Genomic DNA, 19,258 nt, shown 5'->3' with positions numbered 1-19,258 from the left:
GATGGCACGGTGTGGAGAGAGCTTCTCTCTGTGTCTGACCACGGGAGTGTGTGATGGGATGGTGTCGAGGAAGACAGAATGGTATCAAGTGGACAACCAAACTAACTTCTTATCTTGCTTTTCCGCTCAGATGAATGGGACACTCATCTCTCCTGCTTTCACCATCCCCTCCGTCGCCACCGTATCCGGAGTGGGTGATGATGTCATAGCAGTCACAGCGTCCCAGCTGGAAGTGCGTTTCGACGGGGAGGGGACCATCTTTGTGAGGGTGAGGCCGTCCTACGCCGGCTTCCTGCGTGGGATGTGTGGCAACTGGAATGACGATCCTTCTGATGACGATCTGGAGCCTTCCAGAAACGGCAGCGAGCCCAGGTACCTCTAAGGAATCACCAACAGCTCTCAGAGGTGGGAATGGCCTGCAGAACACTTGTCTATACAGTCCCATTTGCTTAGGGAAAGCATCTGAGCACATGGAACTGTACAGCCAGGATAGGCCTTTCAGCCCACTAACCTACTCCGCGATCAATCCTTATGAACTTTTCCTATCCAAGTATTTGTCCAAATATCTTTGGAAGGTCTTTGTTGTACCTGGTTCTACCACTTCCTGCGCCAACTCCTTCCATTCATCGTCCGTGGAAAACTTGGTACGTTTAAATCTATCCCTTCCCATCTTAAACCGCGCCCCCTGGTTTTAGAATCCCCGACCCAGCGGGAAATTGTGACCATCCACGTTATCTACACCTCTCATGGTTTTATAAACCTCTATAAGGTCACCCCCTCAGCCCCCATGAAGGCTGATGCGATAGGTGCATTTAAGAGGCTCTTAGAGAGAGACACACATGAATGTACAGGGATATGGAAATTGTGTAAGGAGAAGGCTGAGTGAAGTTTAATTTGCCCCACACACCACCTTTGAACATTCTTCCTCTCGCCTTAAATGCCCTCTGATATTAGATATTTCTAGATTGTAGGAAACCCTTCCACTTGTTTACTCTTTCTATCTCTCCCATAATCTCATAAACTTCTCTCCGCTATCCCCCAGCCTCGGCCACTACAGAGAAAACAACCAAGGTTAGTTCAAATTCCCCTTATAGCTCATTTCCTTTGATACAAATAGCATCCTGGGGAACTTCTTCTGCACCCTCTTCGACGCCTCAAAATCCTTCCTGCAATTTGGTGACCAGAACTGAATGCGATTCTCTCGACCAGAGTTTGATATCTACATACGATGACTAATAAAGGCAGGCCTGTTGTCTGCATTCTTTACCAGCCTATCAACCTGTGCAGCTACTGAACTGCTTCCAGGGAGAATGCGGTTCTGTCCCACAAACCAGAGATCCGGGGTCAGTGGGTTAACCAATCACTGTAAATTTTCACCTAGTGTCCTGGCAAGGGTAGAATCTTGGAGGTGGGGTCGGGGGGAGAGTGTGGACGAGAATGTGAAGGAGAAGAAAATGTGATTAGCATCACTGAGTGTCGGAGGCATCATGTTGTACAGCACAGAAACAGACCCTTTCACCCACCACTGGAGGGGACAACTCTTTGTGTGTGTGTGTGTGTGTGTGTGTGTGTGTGTGTGTGTGTGTCTCTCTCACTCTCTCTCTCTCTCTCTCTCTCTCTCTCTCTCTCTCTCTCTCTCTCTCTCTCTCTCTCTCTCTCTGTCTGTCTCTCTATCTTTCTGTCTCTTTCCCTCTTTCTCTCTCGCGGTCTCTTTATTTCTGTCTCTCTGTCTCTTCCTGTCAGTCGCTCACACACACATGGGGTACCCCTCCTTCACACATACTCCTTCACGGGTGAACGGGTCTCATGCAGACAAAATGGCCGCCTACCATAACTGGTTTGCCATACACTGAAGTTTGTTCTCCTGTAGATGTGAAGATAACTCCAATGTGACCGAACCTCGGTGCCCCCAGTCTCCCTCTTTTGAGTCCCAGTGCTCCATCATCCTCGACATCGCGGGACCCTTCGCTGCGTGTCACCGTCGTCTGGACCCTGAGAACTATTACAGGTCCTGTGTGTACGACCTGTGCCTCCATGGCTCAAATGATAAACGGCTTTGCAGAGTGATCACTTCTTACGAGAAAGGATGCATCCTCGAGGGAGTGCTTGTTCCCGCCTGGCGCAATCCTAGAATTTGCCGTAAGAACTATTTTCGTTCATTCCTATGTTCTAGATAAAGAAAGTCTCTTGCTACATGAAAGAGGGGTGTGGTACGAGAGGGAATAAGTTCAGTTGCAAGCGGGCTGGGGAGGAATTCTTTTTAATTTTATTTTGGTCAGGGTGACCTTAATTCGAGAGCAAGTTAGTAGGAAACTGAATGATTAGGAAGAATTCAAAAAGAAGGGAAGAGCCACAAAGAAATCAATAAAGAAATGGAAGGATGATTATGTAAGTAAACTAACATAAAGTAGAAAGAATGGACAGTACAAGTTTTGGTAATTATATGAAACGGTAACTGTGGCTTAAGTGAACGTGGGAACTTGTAAGATGAGAAGGGGTTATTAATAATAGGTTATGTGGATATCACTGAGGCCTTTAGTGACTGTCTTCTGTTGGGTTTCACAAAGACACGTCTAACATGCGAAAGACAGATGTTATGGCTGCAATGGGAAGGGAGAACCTCGATACAGTCATTGACACTAAAGAGTGCAGTGATCAACAAACTGGTAGACATGCCCACTGGTCCCGGTGGGATGCATTTAAGGACACTGGAACAATTAGCAGAAGTTATAATATATAAGTATATACATACCACATGAGATTCGATTTCTTGCAAACATTCACATAAAAAGAAATACAATGGAATTTATGAAAGGTTATACATAAATAAAGTCTGACAAAGAATCAACGTGGAAAAGATGACATATCTGTGCAAATACAAAAAAACAAATCAAATGATAAATGACAAATGATAAAAATCAATGGATTCTAGTTAATTGAGACACAACAGGACCAGTACATTTTAGCTTAATTAAGCATCTGTCCCTCTTAGCTGAAGTTTCATGGATATAATTAAAATGGTATCAAAAGATAAACTACCATTTAACTGAATAACATATTATGTTTTTAAGTGAAATATGGAGCAAATTAGAACCCTACCAATACTACTACAGCACTATAAAATTGTGTACTACTTCCTAATAGTTATCAATGGAGGAATTCATCCAGAGTATGAGTGCTTTTGATTGATTTGTAAATGAACAAAATTAGTGTATTTTTCTGATCTTGGACATTGGTGTTTCTGAACCAGGCTGTGATGCAGCCAGTCTGGATACTGTCCACTGAGTACCTATGGAATTTTGTGAAAGTTTTAGATAACAAGCTGAATCTACACAAACTTCTAAAACATCAGAGACGTTGTCGTGTCTTTTTGATGGCATTTATGTGGTGGTTCCAGGACAGATACCTGAAATGATAATGCCAAACAACTTACAGTTACTGACCCTCTCCACCTCTGATCCCTAATGAGGACTGCTTCCTGGGCCTCAGACTTCTTCCGCATGTTCTCGATAATCAGCTCTTTGTTTTTGCAGACATTGAGTGAGAGATTGTCGTCGTGGCACCATTCGGCCAGATTTTCTTATGTTCTCATGCAGGTCAGAGAATGGTGAAGAGTTCACTCTGAACAGTGAACGACAGGGTCCTGGGAAGCATTGTTGCTCAGGCAGGGTTTCCCAGATCCCAAACACCCTCTGCGAAGGGAGGGATTATAAAAACCCATTCCTCTGAACCCACCTATGCTCTCCCTAAACCTTTAGACTTCTCTGCTCTGGAGAGAAGGTTACTACGTCTGATCCAGGAAGGACAGACCCAGCCTCTGTTGGCTGAACAAGCTGCACTCATTATGTTTTTCATCGAGTTAGTGGAAGCAGGCCCTTCAGCCCAACCAATCCATGCAATCCACGGTGTCCAGTCCAAGCTAGTTCCATTTTCCTGCACTTGGTCTAAATCCCTCGAAACCTTTCCGATCCGTTTACCTTTCCAAATGTCTTTTAAAAGTTGTTATTGTAGCTGCCCTCATCACTTTCAGTGGCAGCTCACTTCACATATAAGCCACACTTTTGAGTAAAATGGTCATATTAAATCTTTCCCATCCCACCTTGATCCTCTGCGCTCAAGTTCTCGAATTCCCCGAAAGAGGGGAAAAGATAATGCCCTCACCCTGTCTACCCCCTCATGGTTTTGTTACCCACAAAAAGCCACCCTTCATTCCCGTACACACCTCGGAATAAACAGCACAGTACAGGCCCTTTGGCCCATGGTGCGTGCTGGCCTTTTAAGCTACACGAAGAATCGTCTAACACTTTCCACCGATATAGCCCTCCATTTTCTATCATTCATCTGCCTATCTAAGAGTCTCTTAAATATCTCCCGAGTATTTGCATCTACTACCACTATCCTGGCTGTGTATTTCGCACACACACACTAGTCTCTGCATAAAACAACTTACGTTTGAATTACCTCTGACATCTTCCCCGCACCACCAATACGTTCCTGCAGACACCTTAAAATTTTGCCCCCTCGTATTGGAAAAAGTCTCTGGCTCTCTACTCTATCGATGCCTCTTATCATCTTGTATACCTCTGTAAAGTTGCCTCATCCCCCTTCACTTCAGAAAGAAAAGTCCCAGCTCTCTCAATCTATCCTCATAAGACAATGTTGCTTCAACTTTTTAACCTACCGCACTGTTTGTATAACCATTCCCTCCCACATTGTCTTCCATTTTTCTTTTCGTTCATATCGTGTCCTTACTGCAGCTGCCTCTAATACACTCCAGTAGTGTATTTCATGCATTTACCACTCCTGGTGTAAAAGCCCACCCTTCTGCAATCTCTAAACTTTCCTTAAAATAATTGTCCTCTGGTATTAGTCAGTTCCACTCTGGAAAATGTCCCTGGCCGTCCATTCTATCTATGCCTCTTAGGCACCCCGATTGCATCACCTCACATCCTCCTCCATATCAAAGAGAAAAGGCTAGCTTGATTTACCTTTCCTCATAAGACATGTTCTCTAATCTGAACACAGTTCTCCAAGTGTGGTCTAACCTTGAATACCTGTGATGCCGCTCTTGGGGGAATGTACTCCGCGGTCTCTCTGACTCTACGCAACACTGTTTAAAGTTCTATATAACCTTGTGTATCACTCCATGGTCCACGGCGGGTAGAATATTTAGCCAGGTTTCTGTCAACGATGAGTGTGTGTGTGTGTGTGTGTGTGTGTGTGTGCGTGTGTGTGTGTGTTACATCGAGGTTTGATTCTCGCGGTGAACTAACGTCCTGGTGTTTTCCTCAGCGATAACCAATCCATGCAGAGATCAGGAATGCACAGCGGAAGAGTGGTGTGGAGAGCGAGGAGGAAATTACGGCTGCTTCTGTAATACGACAACTAATCTCGCCAGTCACCGCGCTTATGGTAATAGAGCAAGCTCTTCTTCCTGAATTACGGTAGTTTCATTTGCCTTTGAACGGCTGATAAACTTGCAATTATATTTATTTATTACAGCAAGTACTGCAAGGCTGACGGAGGCCGATAGGGGACACGTTACTGTAGCAGTAGCGAGAATCAGAATCGCGTTATCATTGACATTCCTATCCCGTGAAATTTGTTGTTTTGCAGCAATAGTACCGTGCAAAGCATAACATTGTTGCAAATAGCAAAAAAGAAATAACAAGATACCGTAGTATTCATGGACTGTTCGGGAATCTAATGGCGGAGGGGAAGAAGCTGCACCTGAATCATTGAGAGTGAGTCTTTAGGATCATCGCTTCCTCCCTGATGCTAATAACAAGAGAGCATGTTCCAGAGGGTGTGGGTGCTCGATGATGGGTGCCACCTTCTTGAAACACAGCCTCTTGAAGATGTCCTCAATAATGATGGAGGTGGTTGAACCTGTAACTCTCTGCGATACCAGGCTGTCAAAGCCTAGTGTATTGTCATGCACGTATGCAGTGAAAGGCTTGTAACATCATCGTAGACAATTAGCATCGTATAACCACAGAGCTAGATTGAAATTAAATACATTGAAAGCGGAGTTCAGAGAAAAATACAAACTCTGCATAAATTAAACTATATTTTTAGAAGAAAGGACACCATCAGAACAAGAAATAAAGCCCATTTTAGTGTAAAGAGCAAAGTGCATGCATGCACAGGTGCAACATGAGGTACAGGAGAATAATTAAACCATTTAGCCCATCGAGTCTGCCATTCAAAATAATTATTTTCTTTCAACTTCACTCTCCCTCCTTCCCTATATAACCCTCAAGACCCCCTACCGATTAACAATCTAAAAATATGTACCTTAATTACACCCAAATTTGGAACAAATTGGACCAATTCACCACCTTCTGGCTGAAGAAATTTCACCTCATCTTAGTTCTAAAGACTCTGATGCTGTGCCCTCATAGAGATGGAAAAATCTAAACATCCATGCTATCCAGGACTTCCACTATCAGGCATTCTCAATAAGATACACCCCCTTCCCCCATCCTTTTGAACTCCATCAAGTACACGCCCAAAGACATCAAACGCTCCTCATACATTAAGCTTTTCATTCGGTGATCCTTCTTGTGGACCTCTTCTAGACCCTCTCCAATGTCGGTGCGTTCTTCCTTAGGTATGGGCCCAAAATTGCTCAAAATATTCCAAATATGGTCAAGCCTGTGCCTTGGAAATTCTCAGCAGTATATCTTTGATTTTGTATTCTAGTCATACTCTGGTTTCAAAGTTCAAAGTAAAATTATTATCAAAGTACATATATGTCAACATATATAACCTTGAGATTCATTTTTGTGGGCATACTCAATAAAACCGTAATAGAATGTTAGATATAACAGAATCATTGAAAGATCCCACCAATTTGGTCATTCAATCATTGTGCAAAAGACAACACTTATAAATCAATCAATCAATCAATCAATCAATCAATCAATAAATAGATAGATTAATTGATGGATGAATGAGTGAATAAGCAAACAAATAGATTAATTGATAGATGGATAAATGAATAGATAAATAAATAAATACATCCGTACCAAGAACATGAGATGCAGAGTCCTGGTAAGTGGGTCCAATGGTTGTTGGTATGTTTCAATGATGAGGCAAGTGAAGATGAGTGAAGTTATCCCCTTGGCTTCAAGAGCCTAATGATTGAGCCACTGAAGGGCATTGTTGTTTCCATACCAGGCCGTGATTCAACCAGTCAATATACTTTCCCTTACACATCAATAGCTCAGACTTCCACACAAGAAATCCAGCATGTCCCCATTGGCTATCAATGAACCATTGAGAAAGATCCTATCTGGATGCGTCACGGCTTGACAGTAACTGTCCTGCCTGAGACGGCAAGAAACTGCACAGAGTTTTGGACACAGCTCAGTACATCGCAGAAACCGGTCTCCCTCCACGGACTCTGCACTTCTCACCTGTTCAGTAAGTCAGCCAACATAATCAAAGATCTCACCTACCATGGACACTCTCTCTTTATCCCCCACCCCCATTGGGAAGGCTCAATGGCAGCTTCTACTCTGCTATTAAAAGTCTATTGAATAGTATTCCAGTTTGACAAGATGGACTGTTAACCTTGCATCCAGCTTCATCATGACTTTACACCTTATTGTCTGCCTGCATTATACTTTCTCTGTAATTGTCACAGTTTATTATGGCTCGCTGTGCTTTTCCCTTGTACTCCTCAGCGCAGCATTGCAATGAAATAATGAACACGAGTAAGTCTGAAGGCAATGGAAATCCAAAGCAACTGGCACAAAATGCTGGAGGAACTCGGCAGGCCAGGGAGCATCTGTGGAAATGTATCAGCAGTTGATGTTTTGGGCCGAGGCCCTTCTTCAGATCTGAAAAAGAAGGGGGAGACACAAGGTGGGGGGAGTGGAAGGAGGACAGCTAAAAGTTGATAGGTGAATGAAGCCCGGTGGGTAGGAAAGATAAAGAGCTGGAGAGGAAGGAATCTGATAGGCAAGGAGAATGGACCATAGGAGAAGGGGAAGGAGGATGGGACCCAGGGAAAAGTGATAGAGATACAAAGAGGTAAAAGGCTAGAGTAGGGAATAGAAGAAGAGCAAAAATTCGATATTCATGACATCAGGTTGGAGGCTGTAGCTCCTCCATCCTGAGGGTGATCTCATCTTGGCAAAAGAAGAGGCCGTGGAGTCCATGTCGGATTGAGAATGGGAATCAGAATTAAAATGATCGGCCACTGGGATGTTCCGCTTTTTGCGGATGGAGAGTTGGTGTTCAACGAAGTGGTTCCCCGGTTTAAAACGGGTGTCACCAATGTAGAACCACATCAGAACACCGGGCACAATAGACGACCCCAGCAGACTCCCGGGTGAAGTGTCGCCTCAGCTGGATGGACTGTTTGTTACGTAAGGTGAACGTAGGTGAGGGAGGAGGTGAATGGGCAGGTGTAGCTCTTGGGCCTCTTGCAGAGATAAGTGCCCAGAGGGAGATTGCTGGGCAGGGCTGAATGGACATGGGAATCGCAGAGGGAGCAATCCCTGTGGGAAGTGGGAGAGGTGGGGAGGTGATTAGTGATAGGATCCCATTGGAAATGGGGGACATTGCGGAAGATGATATGTTGGATGCAGATGCTCCAATGAAATGTTCTGTATGGGTGGCATGTAAAATAAAGTTTTGCTCTGTAGGTGGGTTGGTTAGTTTACTTACAGATGACATTACAATTGTTGTGTTGTGAACAGTGAAGAGGTTTTCCAAAAGATGTAGCAGGATATAGATTAGTCACAGATCTGGGCTGAGATTAATCCAGGCAAGTGTGAGGTGTTGCACATGTAAGGGAAATGCAGACAGTTACTGGCAGGGCCCTTAACAGCACATATACACAGAGGGACGTTGGGATTCAAGTCCATCGCTCCTTGTATGTGGCAACATAAGAAGACAAGTCGGTGAAGAAAGCAAATGCCATGCTTGCCTTCATCAGTTGGGGAGGAACACACGAGTGAGAACGTGGCACATTGCAGCTGTATAAAACTTCGGTTCAGCCACACTTGAAGTGTCGTGTGCAGTTCTGCTCGCCCCACTGGAGGGAGAATGTGGAGACTTTGGAGGGAGAATGTGGAGACTTTGGAGGGAACTCTGGCTGGATTAGAGGGTTTGCGCTATATATAAAGCAAGGGTGAACACACTTGGGTTGTTTTCTCTGGAGCAGTGGAGGCTGAGGGGAGACCTGATAGTGGTTTATAAATTTATGAAGGGCATATATCGAGGAGTCATCTGGCATCTTATTACCAGGGTTGAAATGTCCAACACTAGAGGGAATACATTTAAGTTCAGAGGAGATGTGCGGGGTACGTTTTCTACAGAGAGCATGGTGGGAGCCTGGAATGTGCTGCAGGCAGAACGGATTCGTGTTGGATACAGACATGAGGCTTGAAGGCCCTGTTTCTATGCTGTTCTGTTTCAAGGTTAATGTTCTATATTCTAGTTCTATGCTCTGTGTCTTATGGTCTTTATTCTATATTCTAACTATATATACGATCGATTACCCCATCTGGACCAGTCTCTTCACCCACTCAGTAAAACACCAACCTTGTTCTCATCAATCCCATGCCCAAGAGACATTGATACCGATCGATTCATTACACAGTGGGAAAGTCAAACAATAAAAATGCAGAATAAATTGTAACAGCTACAGAAAAAGTGCAGTTCAGGTAAACAATAATGTGCAAGGTCACAATAAGGTGGGCTGCAAGATCAAGAGTGCAACTAGTGAACCATTCAATGGTCTAGTAACAGCGGGGCAGAAGGTGTCCTTGAGTTGGTGGTTTGTACTTTCAGGTTTTTGTGTCTTCTGCCTCAAGGGAGGAGGAAGAAGAGAGAATTTCCGGGGGGGGGGTGGCCTTGGATTACGCTGGTTGCTTTACCGAGGCAGTGAAAACTGTAGACAGAGTCCTGCATGGAGGAATCTTGTGGTTATGGAAAGAGCAATTGTGGCACAAGCCATGATGCATCCATTCATGTTGCAGTGATAACATCAAGAACATCTTTGAGAGGTGATGCCTCAGGAAGGTGGTATCCATTATTAAGAACCCTCATCGGTAAACATGTGAGAGGTTTAATGGGGCATGTCAAATTTCTTTACACCTTTCAAGGACCGGAAGGTTGGTGAGCTTTATTGTCCATGGTGTATGACTGGTTGTACCTGGACAGGCTATTGGTGATGTTCACTACCCAACAAACTGACCATGTCAATCCTCAGTTACTGACGCAGGTGGCCTTCCTTTGCAGACTACCAGCTGACGTGCAGTGGCTACAACAGCAGCATCTCTTTCGCACGCTGCCTTTTATTCAGCGATGGATGGGCGGCTCAATCTTTTCACCTGAATGATCCCAGCTGCAAGGCCCATCTCAGCCACGGGAGGACTATGTTCATTTTCAACAGCCATCAAAGATCCTGCGGCTCAAAGCTCAAGGTAATTATATATCAATTATATATTGATCCTGGTAGCCATCATTTCAATTCCACTTGCCACTCCCACACCAGCATGCCTGTCCATAGCATCCTCTACTGCCAAATGATGTCAGACCCAGGCTGGAGAGATCTGGCATTTTTATCAATGCACTAACTTCCAAATGTAGTCTGACCGGCACCTTATAAAGTCTAAGCCGTACATCCTTGCTTGTATATGCTAGTCCTTCCGCAGTTTGACTTCACAAAAATAAATCTGGCATGTCCGCGATAACTTACATCCACATTTATCGACGCCCCATGCAAGCATCCTATCTGAATGCATTATGGCTGGCGATGGCAATTGCACTGACCGTAACCGCAAGAAACTTTCAAAGAATCATGGACACAACTCACAGAAATCAGCTTCACTCTGTCCAGGATTCCCACTGCCTTGGCAAAGCATCCAGCATAATCAAAGACCACTTCCCCACAAACCCCTCCCCCCGATCACGGACATTCCCTCCCATTCCCTCTCCTCCACTGTCCCACTGGGCACCCTGAGTGCACAGCTTCCATCCTGCTGTTACAGGACACAACGAATTGGACTCTTAGCGGACTCTTAGCCTCACAATTCTGCAGTATGTTATTGATACTGCACAAACCGCCGCCACTGGGCTATAAACGTGCAGGAGCAGTGTGGGGTTAAGTGCCTTGCTCAAGGACACACGTGCTGCTTCGGCTAAGGCTCGAACTTCACATCGCTAGTCCAAAGCCTTATCCACTTGGCCACGCGTCAACACGTTATTGTTTTACCTTGTAATGATCTTACCCGTATGAACAGTATGCAAAACTCCTAATGGGGTGGAAGTGCGGGTGTGCCGCCTTCATGACTGTGGAATGAGCTGCTAGAGGAGGCGGTGGAGGAAGGAGCAGTACCCGTATTTGCGTGTCATATGGGCACGTATTTTCATGAGCCGGACATTGAGAGGTATGAGATTAACGCATGATTAGTATCACGAGGAATTACGGTTGACATAGACGCAGTGGGTTGAATCTGTGCTGTGCAATTCAATGACAATGATTTCAGAGTATGCTGGAGTGTGCAGTTCCAGAGATGTTTAGGAACTGCTTATCCCACTCCTATTAAGGAGAAGGTGCCGTAGCGTCCACGTCAGGACCGCTAGACTGAGAACAATGTGACCTGCCTTCCCCAGAAGTCAGGCTTATCAACACTGATTAAGCCACCCCACCACTACATCCACTTCAGGTACATACAATCGGTCAACGTACAGTATATAAGACCACAGGATATAGGAGGGTGGTCAGGCCGCTCGAACCATCGAGTCTGCTCCGCCATTCCATCATGGCTGGTTTATTATCCCTCTCAACCCCATTCTCCTCCTTTCTCACCATAACCTTTGATGCCCTTTCTAATCAGGAATCTATCAACGTTCACTTAAAATATACTACATAACTTGGCCCCACAGCTATCTCTGGCAATAAATTTCACAGATTCACCACCCTTTGGCAAAATGAATTCCTCCTCATCTCTGTTCTAAAGAGAAATCTTTATCTTATCGGACACACAAGCAGATGAGTACATTGTGTTTTACGAGAGTGATTTATACTTATATTTTTGTGTCTTCAAGCTTATTCTGTGTGTGCATGTCAGTTAGCTGCATTGTATCAAGAGTAACAGTCATTTCGTTCTCCTTTACGCCTATGTACTGCAGAATGACAATAAACAATCTTGAATCTTGAAACACTCAGCAGGTCAGGCAGCATCTGTGAGGAAAGAGGGACAAAGTTAATATGGGCACTCAAGCATGGATGAGTTGGGCCGAAGGGCTCACTTCCATGCTCTGTGACTCAATAATATGATGTTTTCTAACAACTAGGCAAATAGAACACACTTTATACATTCCAACACCGTCCATGGATATAATGGTGCAGAAAATGGAATTATTATAAGGAACCGGACACTATCGATAGAATTCTCCTGCACAGTCCCGTTGACAATTAATGTATCCATGCCTTTGGGGAAAGTTGTGATGAGGTAAGGACTATATATCATCTGGTGTATCATTGTCAATAACTTACATTTTTATTAATTTTCAACAGATGTTGGGTTTCATTGACAGGGCCATTTTTTTTTACATTATCCCTGACTACCTCCCTTGACAAGGTGTGAGTGAGCCACCTCTTTGGTGCAGTCTGTGTGGGGAATATAGTCCCATTGTGGTGTTTGTGGTAGGAAGGGACCCCGGGGTCCTGATCCAACAGAACTGAATGAATGGCTGATAGATTTCCGAGTCAGAATGGGAAGGGGTGTGTGAAATCCTGTGGGAGGTGCTGTTCCCCTGCCACCCCCATCCCCACTGCTCTTACTTACTGAGCAGGGAGAGCTGGGAGGAGTTTTTAGAAAGGGCTGTTAGAGTAGCCAAGGGTGAGTAACCATGGTGTATTCTGTCGAATACCCCTAGTGTGTGCCAGAGGTGGAGGGAAGGATTGTTCAGGGGGCTGGTGACTAGGGTGCCAATGGAACGGGCGCCGGTCTTAATTAACATCAGAAAACACCTCTTGACCCCATTAGCTCCCACGTCCCAACAATATACGGGCTCAGTTTTTTTTTTACCAGCCCCAGAATAACGAGGCATGTCATTAAAACTGAGGTGTGGTATTTCTCCAGAATGAGATTCAGGTTTATTATCACACTGACTCAGCTGACATGAAGTCTGTTGTTTTGTGGAAACAGTGCAGTGAGAAAAAACATAAATTATACGAAGAAACAAATTGTGTAAAAATAGACGAGAAATGTGGTGGGGAGAGGAGCTGGCTGAGTCTAGAACTGTCTGATAGAAGTCCTTAAGATGATGAAAGTTCCGGAGTATCTTTCTCTCCAGGGTCAAAATGTGTAATACCAGAGAAAGGAGATGTGAGAGCAATCTTTTTACACAGAGAGTGGTGCATGCCTGGAATGTGCTGCCAGGGGAGGTGGAGGCAGATACGCTAGAGGCATTTAAGAAGTCCTTAGATGGGTACATGAAAATTCAAGGACTGGAAGGATATGGACATTATATAGGAAGAAGGGATTAATTTAGTTGGACATTTATTTAGTATTTTAATTGGTTTGGCGTAACATTGTGGGCCAAAGGACCATTTCCTTGCTGTACTGTTCTATGTTCAATGTCCTATGAAGGGTGAGGCAAGATGGATGTTCCAAATAGCCGACTTCTCAAATGTTACTGTGGTTCTTTGTTGTAGTTTCATCATTGTTGTACTGCCCTATGTTCTGTGATTTCAAGCAAGTCTTCCTTTCATTAAGCAGCATTGTAAACATCGCATTGCCTACTGGCATCGAGCGCTTGGAAGCGACAATGATCATGTACCGCGATGCACAGTACAGCCAGGCCTACACTGAGACACCCATCTTCCTCGAAGTCGGGAGTAAGGTTTACATCGGGATTCACGTCCAGGACCTTGATGCTGACCAGTTTGTAGCGACACTGGAGAACTGTTGGGCCACTGCCATAAGTGACCCGTCATCACAGGTTAAATGGGGACTTGTAACCAATCAGTAAGTACGTCACGGAGGAAGGGAGTGTTGTACTGGTTGGGAGAATGGGGAAAGAATTGGCAGATGGAATACAGTGGCGGGAAATGTGGTGTTTTGCACTATTTTTCTTCTTAAGCCCGTCATCACCACTGGGGCATAGGATGCCAACAACAGCTCGCCAGGTTCCTCTGTCCTGGGCCTGTAGAAGTTTGATCGGCTCTGTGGCTTCCACTTTCACCACATGATTTTATACATCTTCTGGGCAAAGATCCTTCCTCTCACAGGGATGAGGTCTTTGGAGCCTCTGTTGGCATTTCTGAAGCTCTGGGTTTTTACAGTGTGGGATTGCTGGCCCCATGCCCAGCCCTCCTCCTTTCGTAGCTAACCCACCCATGGCGGTGTTGTGATGCACTTTGGTACCAAGAATAAGGTGTGGACTATCTTCATTCAGAGGCTGGTGAAAATGTGCATTGAGCTACCAACAGAAGTGGTGGATGTGGGTTCTAAGATAAGTTTGGATAGGTACGTGGTTGAGAGCGAAATAGTCTGGGTACAGTAGCATGGGACAAGGCCGAAGATGGCCGCCACGGCTAGATGGGTCAAAGGGCCTTTGTGCCGTAGTGCTCTATGATCATTCAGAAGTTAGAGTGCACAGGGAGTTGGGAGTTCGAGTTCAGCATTCCTTTAAGTTTAACTTTCAAGTTTAATTGGAAAATTAGTTTATTGTTGTCACATTGGCTGAGCTACTGTGAAAATTTTGTTTTGCACGCCATCCATACAGACCATTGCATCACATCAGTGCATCAGAGTAGACGGTGAAAATAACAGAATGCCGAATAAAGCTGCGATACAGACCACGCTTCCAGACCAACCTCTGTAACACTATAACGCTGCTCAGGGGAGGAGCACTTACCACCTTCTAGTTTGTGCTCCTTCCGCTGCCCGGCCTTCTTCTGGCTTCTACCCTCTTCCTTCCCTGTACTGATGAAGGGTTTTGGCCTGAAACTCCGACTGTCTACTGCTTTCCATGGATGCTAAGTTCCTGCACATTTTGTATGAGAAACGGAGTAAGCTTTGCCAATCTGAGTGGGTCCAGCATTCCAGTGTGTCCTATGTTTTATTATTTATTTTTAACGCAGGTGCCCGAATTCTGTCAGTGAGGTGGTGATCGAAGAAAGCGGTGTCTCCCACATCTGCCGATTCAAATTCTCAGCTTTTAAGTTTGAGGGCGATGTGAATGATGTCTACGTGCATTGTCAAATTCAGCTGTGCAATTTCCGAACGACCCAGTGCTCCCTGGTAAGCTCACATCCCATCCTTGTGGGTACGCAGATACATTAATAAGACCATCAGATACAGGAGCAGAAATAGGCTATTATACCCATCAAATCTGCTTACTTACTTACTGCCCGCTATGCTGCTGATGCTTACAGGAGCAATAAAGTCTTCCACCTCTGTTTACCCTTGACCATTTCCTGTTCTTGGTCTTAGTGGTGTTCAGGGCTTCCTTTTTCCGCCAGTAGCTACTTCTCAGGATTCTCCACTGTCAGCCATGCAAGTCCCCGGTGGAGACTCCGGAGTACCATCATTCTCAAATGTAGGATTCTTCGTTGCTGTTTCGGCAACAATATTGTTTGACCAGTCAAGGTTGTTAGCCCTGATCTGAACTCCTGAAGCTGGAGGACTGGTAGACCACACAGTCTGACCTCTACACTTTGACCTGTTTGGGATGCGTGACGGTACGAATAGCCAAAGCATAATAACCTGGCTCCAGCCAGCAGACCTCGCCAGATCAATGAATCGCACAAGCCTCCAAACCCATTGTCAAGGTTATTGACTGCAAATGCTGGAAATGCAGAGTAACAACACAAAACGCTGGAGAAACTCAGCAGATCAGGCAGCATTAGATTTTCCTCATCTTTCAATCATGGCTAGATTTTCTCAACCCCATTCTTCTGCCTTCTCCCCTTGATGCCCTTACTGATTATGAGCCTATCAACCCCCACCTTAAATATATCCAGTGAATTAGCCTCCCTAGCTGTCTCTGGCTATGAATTCCATAGATTCAATACACTCTAGCTGAAGAAATTGGATTTGTCTCTGTTCTGAAGGGACATCACTTTATTCAGAGTCGGTTCCTTCAGATCCAAGACTCTCCTATTGAGGGAAACATTCTCCCCATGTCCATTCTATCCATGCCTTTCAGTATCCTGTGTGCTTCAGTGAGGTTTCACCCCCCTCCCAGCATCCCTCTGATCTCCACCGAGAACAGGAGCAAAGACATTAAACTTTCTTCGTACATTAAGACCCTTCAGCCCACAATGTTGTGCCGACATTTTAACCTTCTCCAAGATCAATCTAATCATTCACTCCCACATAGCCACCTATTTCTCTTCCATCCATGTACCTCATGTCATTATTATGCGGTGCCTCTACCATCACACCTGGCTGTGCGCGCCACATACATTCCACTACTACTCTACCCTATACTTTCTTCCAGACGCTTTTAAAGTATGCCCTAACGAATTAGCCATGGCTGCTCTAGGAAAAAGGTGTTGCCATTCCACTCCATCTATGCCTCTCGTCATCTTGAACACCTCCATCAACTCACCTCTTATCCTCCTTCACTCTAAAGAGAAAATCCTCAGCTTGCTTAATCTTTCCTCTTAAGGCAAGATCTCTAATCCAGGTAGCATCCTGGTAAATCTCCTCTGCACCCTGTCTAATGCGTCCACATTCTTTCTATAATGAAGCCAGCAAACTTCAACATAATACCCCAAGTGTTGTCTAACCAGAGTTTAAAGAGCTGCAAAATTTCTTTATTAATCTTGAACTCCATCCCCTGCCTAATAAATGCAAAGGCACCATACGTCTCTTTAACCACCCTATCACGTTGCGTGGTCACTGTGAGGATCTGTGGACATGGACCCACATTACTAAGAATCCCGCCTTTGCGTTTGATGTGAAATTTGTTCTTCTGTGGCAGCAGTACAGTGCATGGCATAAAATATGTCTATAAGTCACAATTTAAAAAAAAATAATGCGACTGGGCCAGTCATTAATCTGATGGTAGAGGTGAATAAGCTGCTGCTGAAATACTGAGTGTGGATCTTCTGGCTCCTGTACGTCCTCTGTAATTCTGTGAACTTTTGTAATGTCACTCATTAGCTTCTTTCGCTCCAGAGAAAACAGTCCCAGCCTGCCCAGCCTCTCATAACTCAAGCCCTTCTGCTCTTCTCACACCCGGCTGAATCCTTGCTACATCCTCTTCAGCTTAATCACACCCTTCCTATAGCTGTGTGACGAAATATTCTGTGCAGTCTCACTAATGTCTTGTACACCAATAATACGATATCCTGCCATCGTCACCAACCTTTCCGTCTGTGTCACACTTTCAGGAAAGACTGCATCTGTTCCTCTAGGTCCCTCTGCTCTGCATGATTACAAACAGTGATACCTCTTGTGTATATTTCAGAATTGTCCACTCCAGAGAGCCGCTAGGAATGGTGAAGGGACGAACCAAGCAGAAATTTTCACCATTGGCCCACTCACAAGGATAAGTAATACAGGTACATCAAAAACAGAACAAAGCCATCGGGACTTTTGAATCTGCTGTATTTATTGTACGTGCAACTCTCGTTCTACCTTAAACACTTTGTTCAAAGGTACATCAATGGGTGTCTTATTTGAAGTCCTAAGTATGAACATCACCAATAGCTCCCATTCTCCCCATCCCTTCATCACCCTCCCATTCTCCCCTTCCCTTCCTGCCACTCCCTTCCTCCCCTCGTCTTTCTCTCTGTCACACACACACACTGATTCTCACTGGGGATGGGTGTGGCTCCCTCACACACATACTTACGCACATGCACACGCACACACGCAAAGGTAAGGATAGAACCTAGGACTCTGGAGTCTGTGAGACAGTGTCTCTACCACTGTGCCCCATTCCATGAAAGGTTTCCTTTCCCTGTATGAAGACCCTAACACTGTGTCACTTTTCTTTGACAGATTTAATGGTCGATGACAATGACGCAAACTCAGGCTCTCCACTGACGTCTGGCTTCCTTTTCCTCGCCTGCCTGTTCCTTCAACATGTTCTACGAATTTGAGGGCCCATTTTCAGTTTTGCAATCCAATGTTAAGTCAACCTCGATCAAAAAAACAATCAGACCCTTTTGCATTCTCTCCCCTATTGATAGGATCTTGTGTGTGGTTTCGGTGTCGTGAGCTTTTCTGTCTCTGATGCTCCTTTCTGAATAAACTATACTCATCAAAGCAAATTATTTTGTTGAATGTTAATTTTCAATATATGGATATTTCAGTGTCAAAGACTCATACAGCATGGAAACAGGCTGGTGCAATTTGCTGGTCTATGGAGTCTTTGACTCAGTGGCCACTTTCTTTCTAATATTTTTTATTAGTTTCTACATAGAAGAATACAGAGTGCAAGCAAGTATATACAAAAGGTCAAAAAAGACAAAAAAACTACCAATTATATTATATCTGTTCATAATAACAATCTCATTACCCCATATTCATGTAAGTTAATCAATAGTTATATTGAAACTAATACATTACCCCCCCCCCCAAAAAAAAACAAGAATCTAAGCCCTTCCAAGACCGAAGCTGTTTATTAAGGCGAAAAGAAAGTAAAATCCTTTCTCATAAGATAACAATTAATAATAGCCAACATCTGAAGGTTTTGAAAATAATTCAGAAGTTTCCCACTATGTTTGAAAGTCTTGACGAGATTCAGAAATTGAACAACGAATCTTCTCTAAATCTAAACATGACATAATGTCGCATAACCATTGACCCTGAGTAGGAGGAAAAACATCTTTCTATTTAAACAAAAGCGCCCTCCCAGCTGTAAGAGAGTTAAAGGCCAAATTATGTAAATCAAATGCCTTCAGCTTAATATCTTGTCTTGCAACAATACCGAATAGGGCCGTCAGAGGGTTAGGCTTAAAATTGACTTCAAAACGTAAGGAAAAAGTTTGAAAAACTTCCTTCTGATACTTTACAAGTTTCGGACAAGTCCAAAACATATGAACTGATGAAACTTCTCCATTATTACATCTGTCACAGTAGGGAGATATATCTGAATATAAACGAGATAGCTTGTCCTTAATCATATGAGCTCTATGTACACCTTAAATTGTCTGAGGGAATGACGAGCACATAGCGATGAAGTATTTATCAGTTTAAAAATTTCATTCCAAGTTTCCTCAGGTATTGATGTCTGTAAATCTTGTTCCCAGAGATTCTTAATTTTGTCT

General features: G+C 44.3%; 1 protein-coding gene across 1 annotated transcript in view; it reads left to right on the top strand.

Annotated features, from left to right (window-relative positions):
* The window catches only part of LOC140727731 (alpha-tectorin-like), a 34,710-nt gene extending 16,461 nt beyond the window's left edge, over positions 1-18,249 (top strand). Inside the window, exons 10-18 of the mRNA XM_073045473.1 lie at positions 131-372; positions 1,871-2,139; positions 5,293-5,412; positions 10,258-10,442; positions 12,319-12,476; positions 13,749-13,997; positions 15,116-15,275; positions 17,452-17,545; positions 17,988-18,249. Coding sequence (XP_072901574.1) covers positions 131-372; positions 1,871-2,139; positions 5,293-5,412; positions 10,258-10,442; positions 12,319-12,476; positions 13,749-13,997; positions 15,116-15,275; positions 17,452-17,545; positions 17,988-18,088 — 1,578 coding nt within the window. The 3' untranslated portion in view covers positions 18,089-18,249. The remainder of the gene's footprint in view (positions 1-130; positions 373-1,870; positions 2,140-5,292; positions 5,413-10,257; positions 10,443-12,318; positions 12,477-13,748; positions 13,998-15,115; positions 15,276-17,451; positions 17,546-17,987) is intronic.
* Positions 18,250-19,258: the final 1,009 nt, after the last annotated feature.

This window comes from Hemitrygon akajei, chromosome 1 (genome assembly GCF_048418815.1).
Source record: "Hemitrygon akajei chromosome 1, sHemAka1.3, whole genome shotgun sequence".
In the NCBI taxonomy this organism is placed as follows: domain Eukaryota; kingdom Metazoa; phylum Chordata; class Chondrichthyes; order Myliobatiformes; family Dasyatidae; genus Hemitrygon; species Hemitrygon akajei.
The sequence above is the reverse complement of the archived record's forward strand: the minus strand, read 5'-3'. Positions and strand labels throughout refer to the sequence as shown.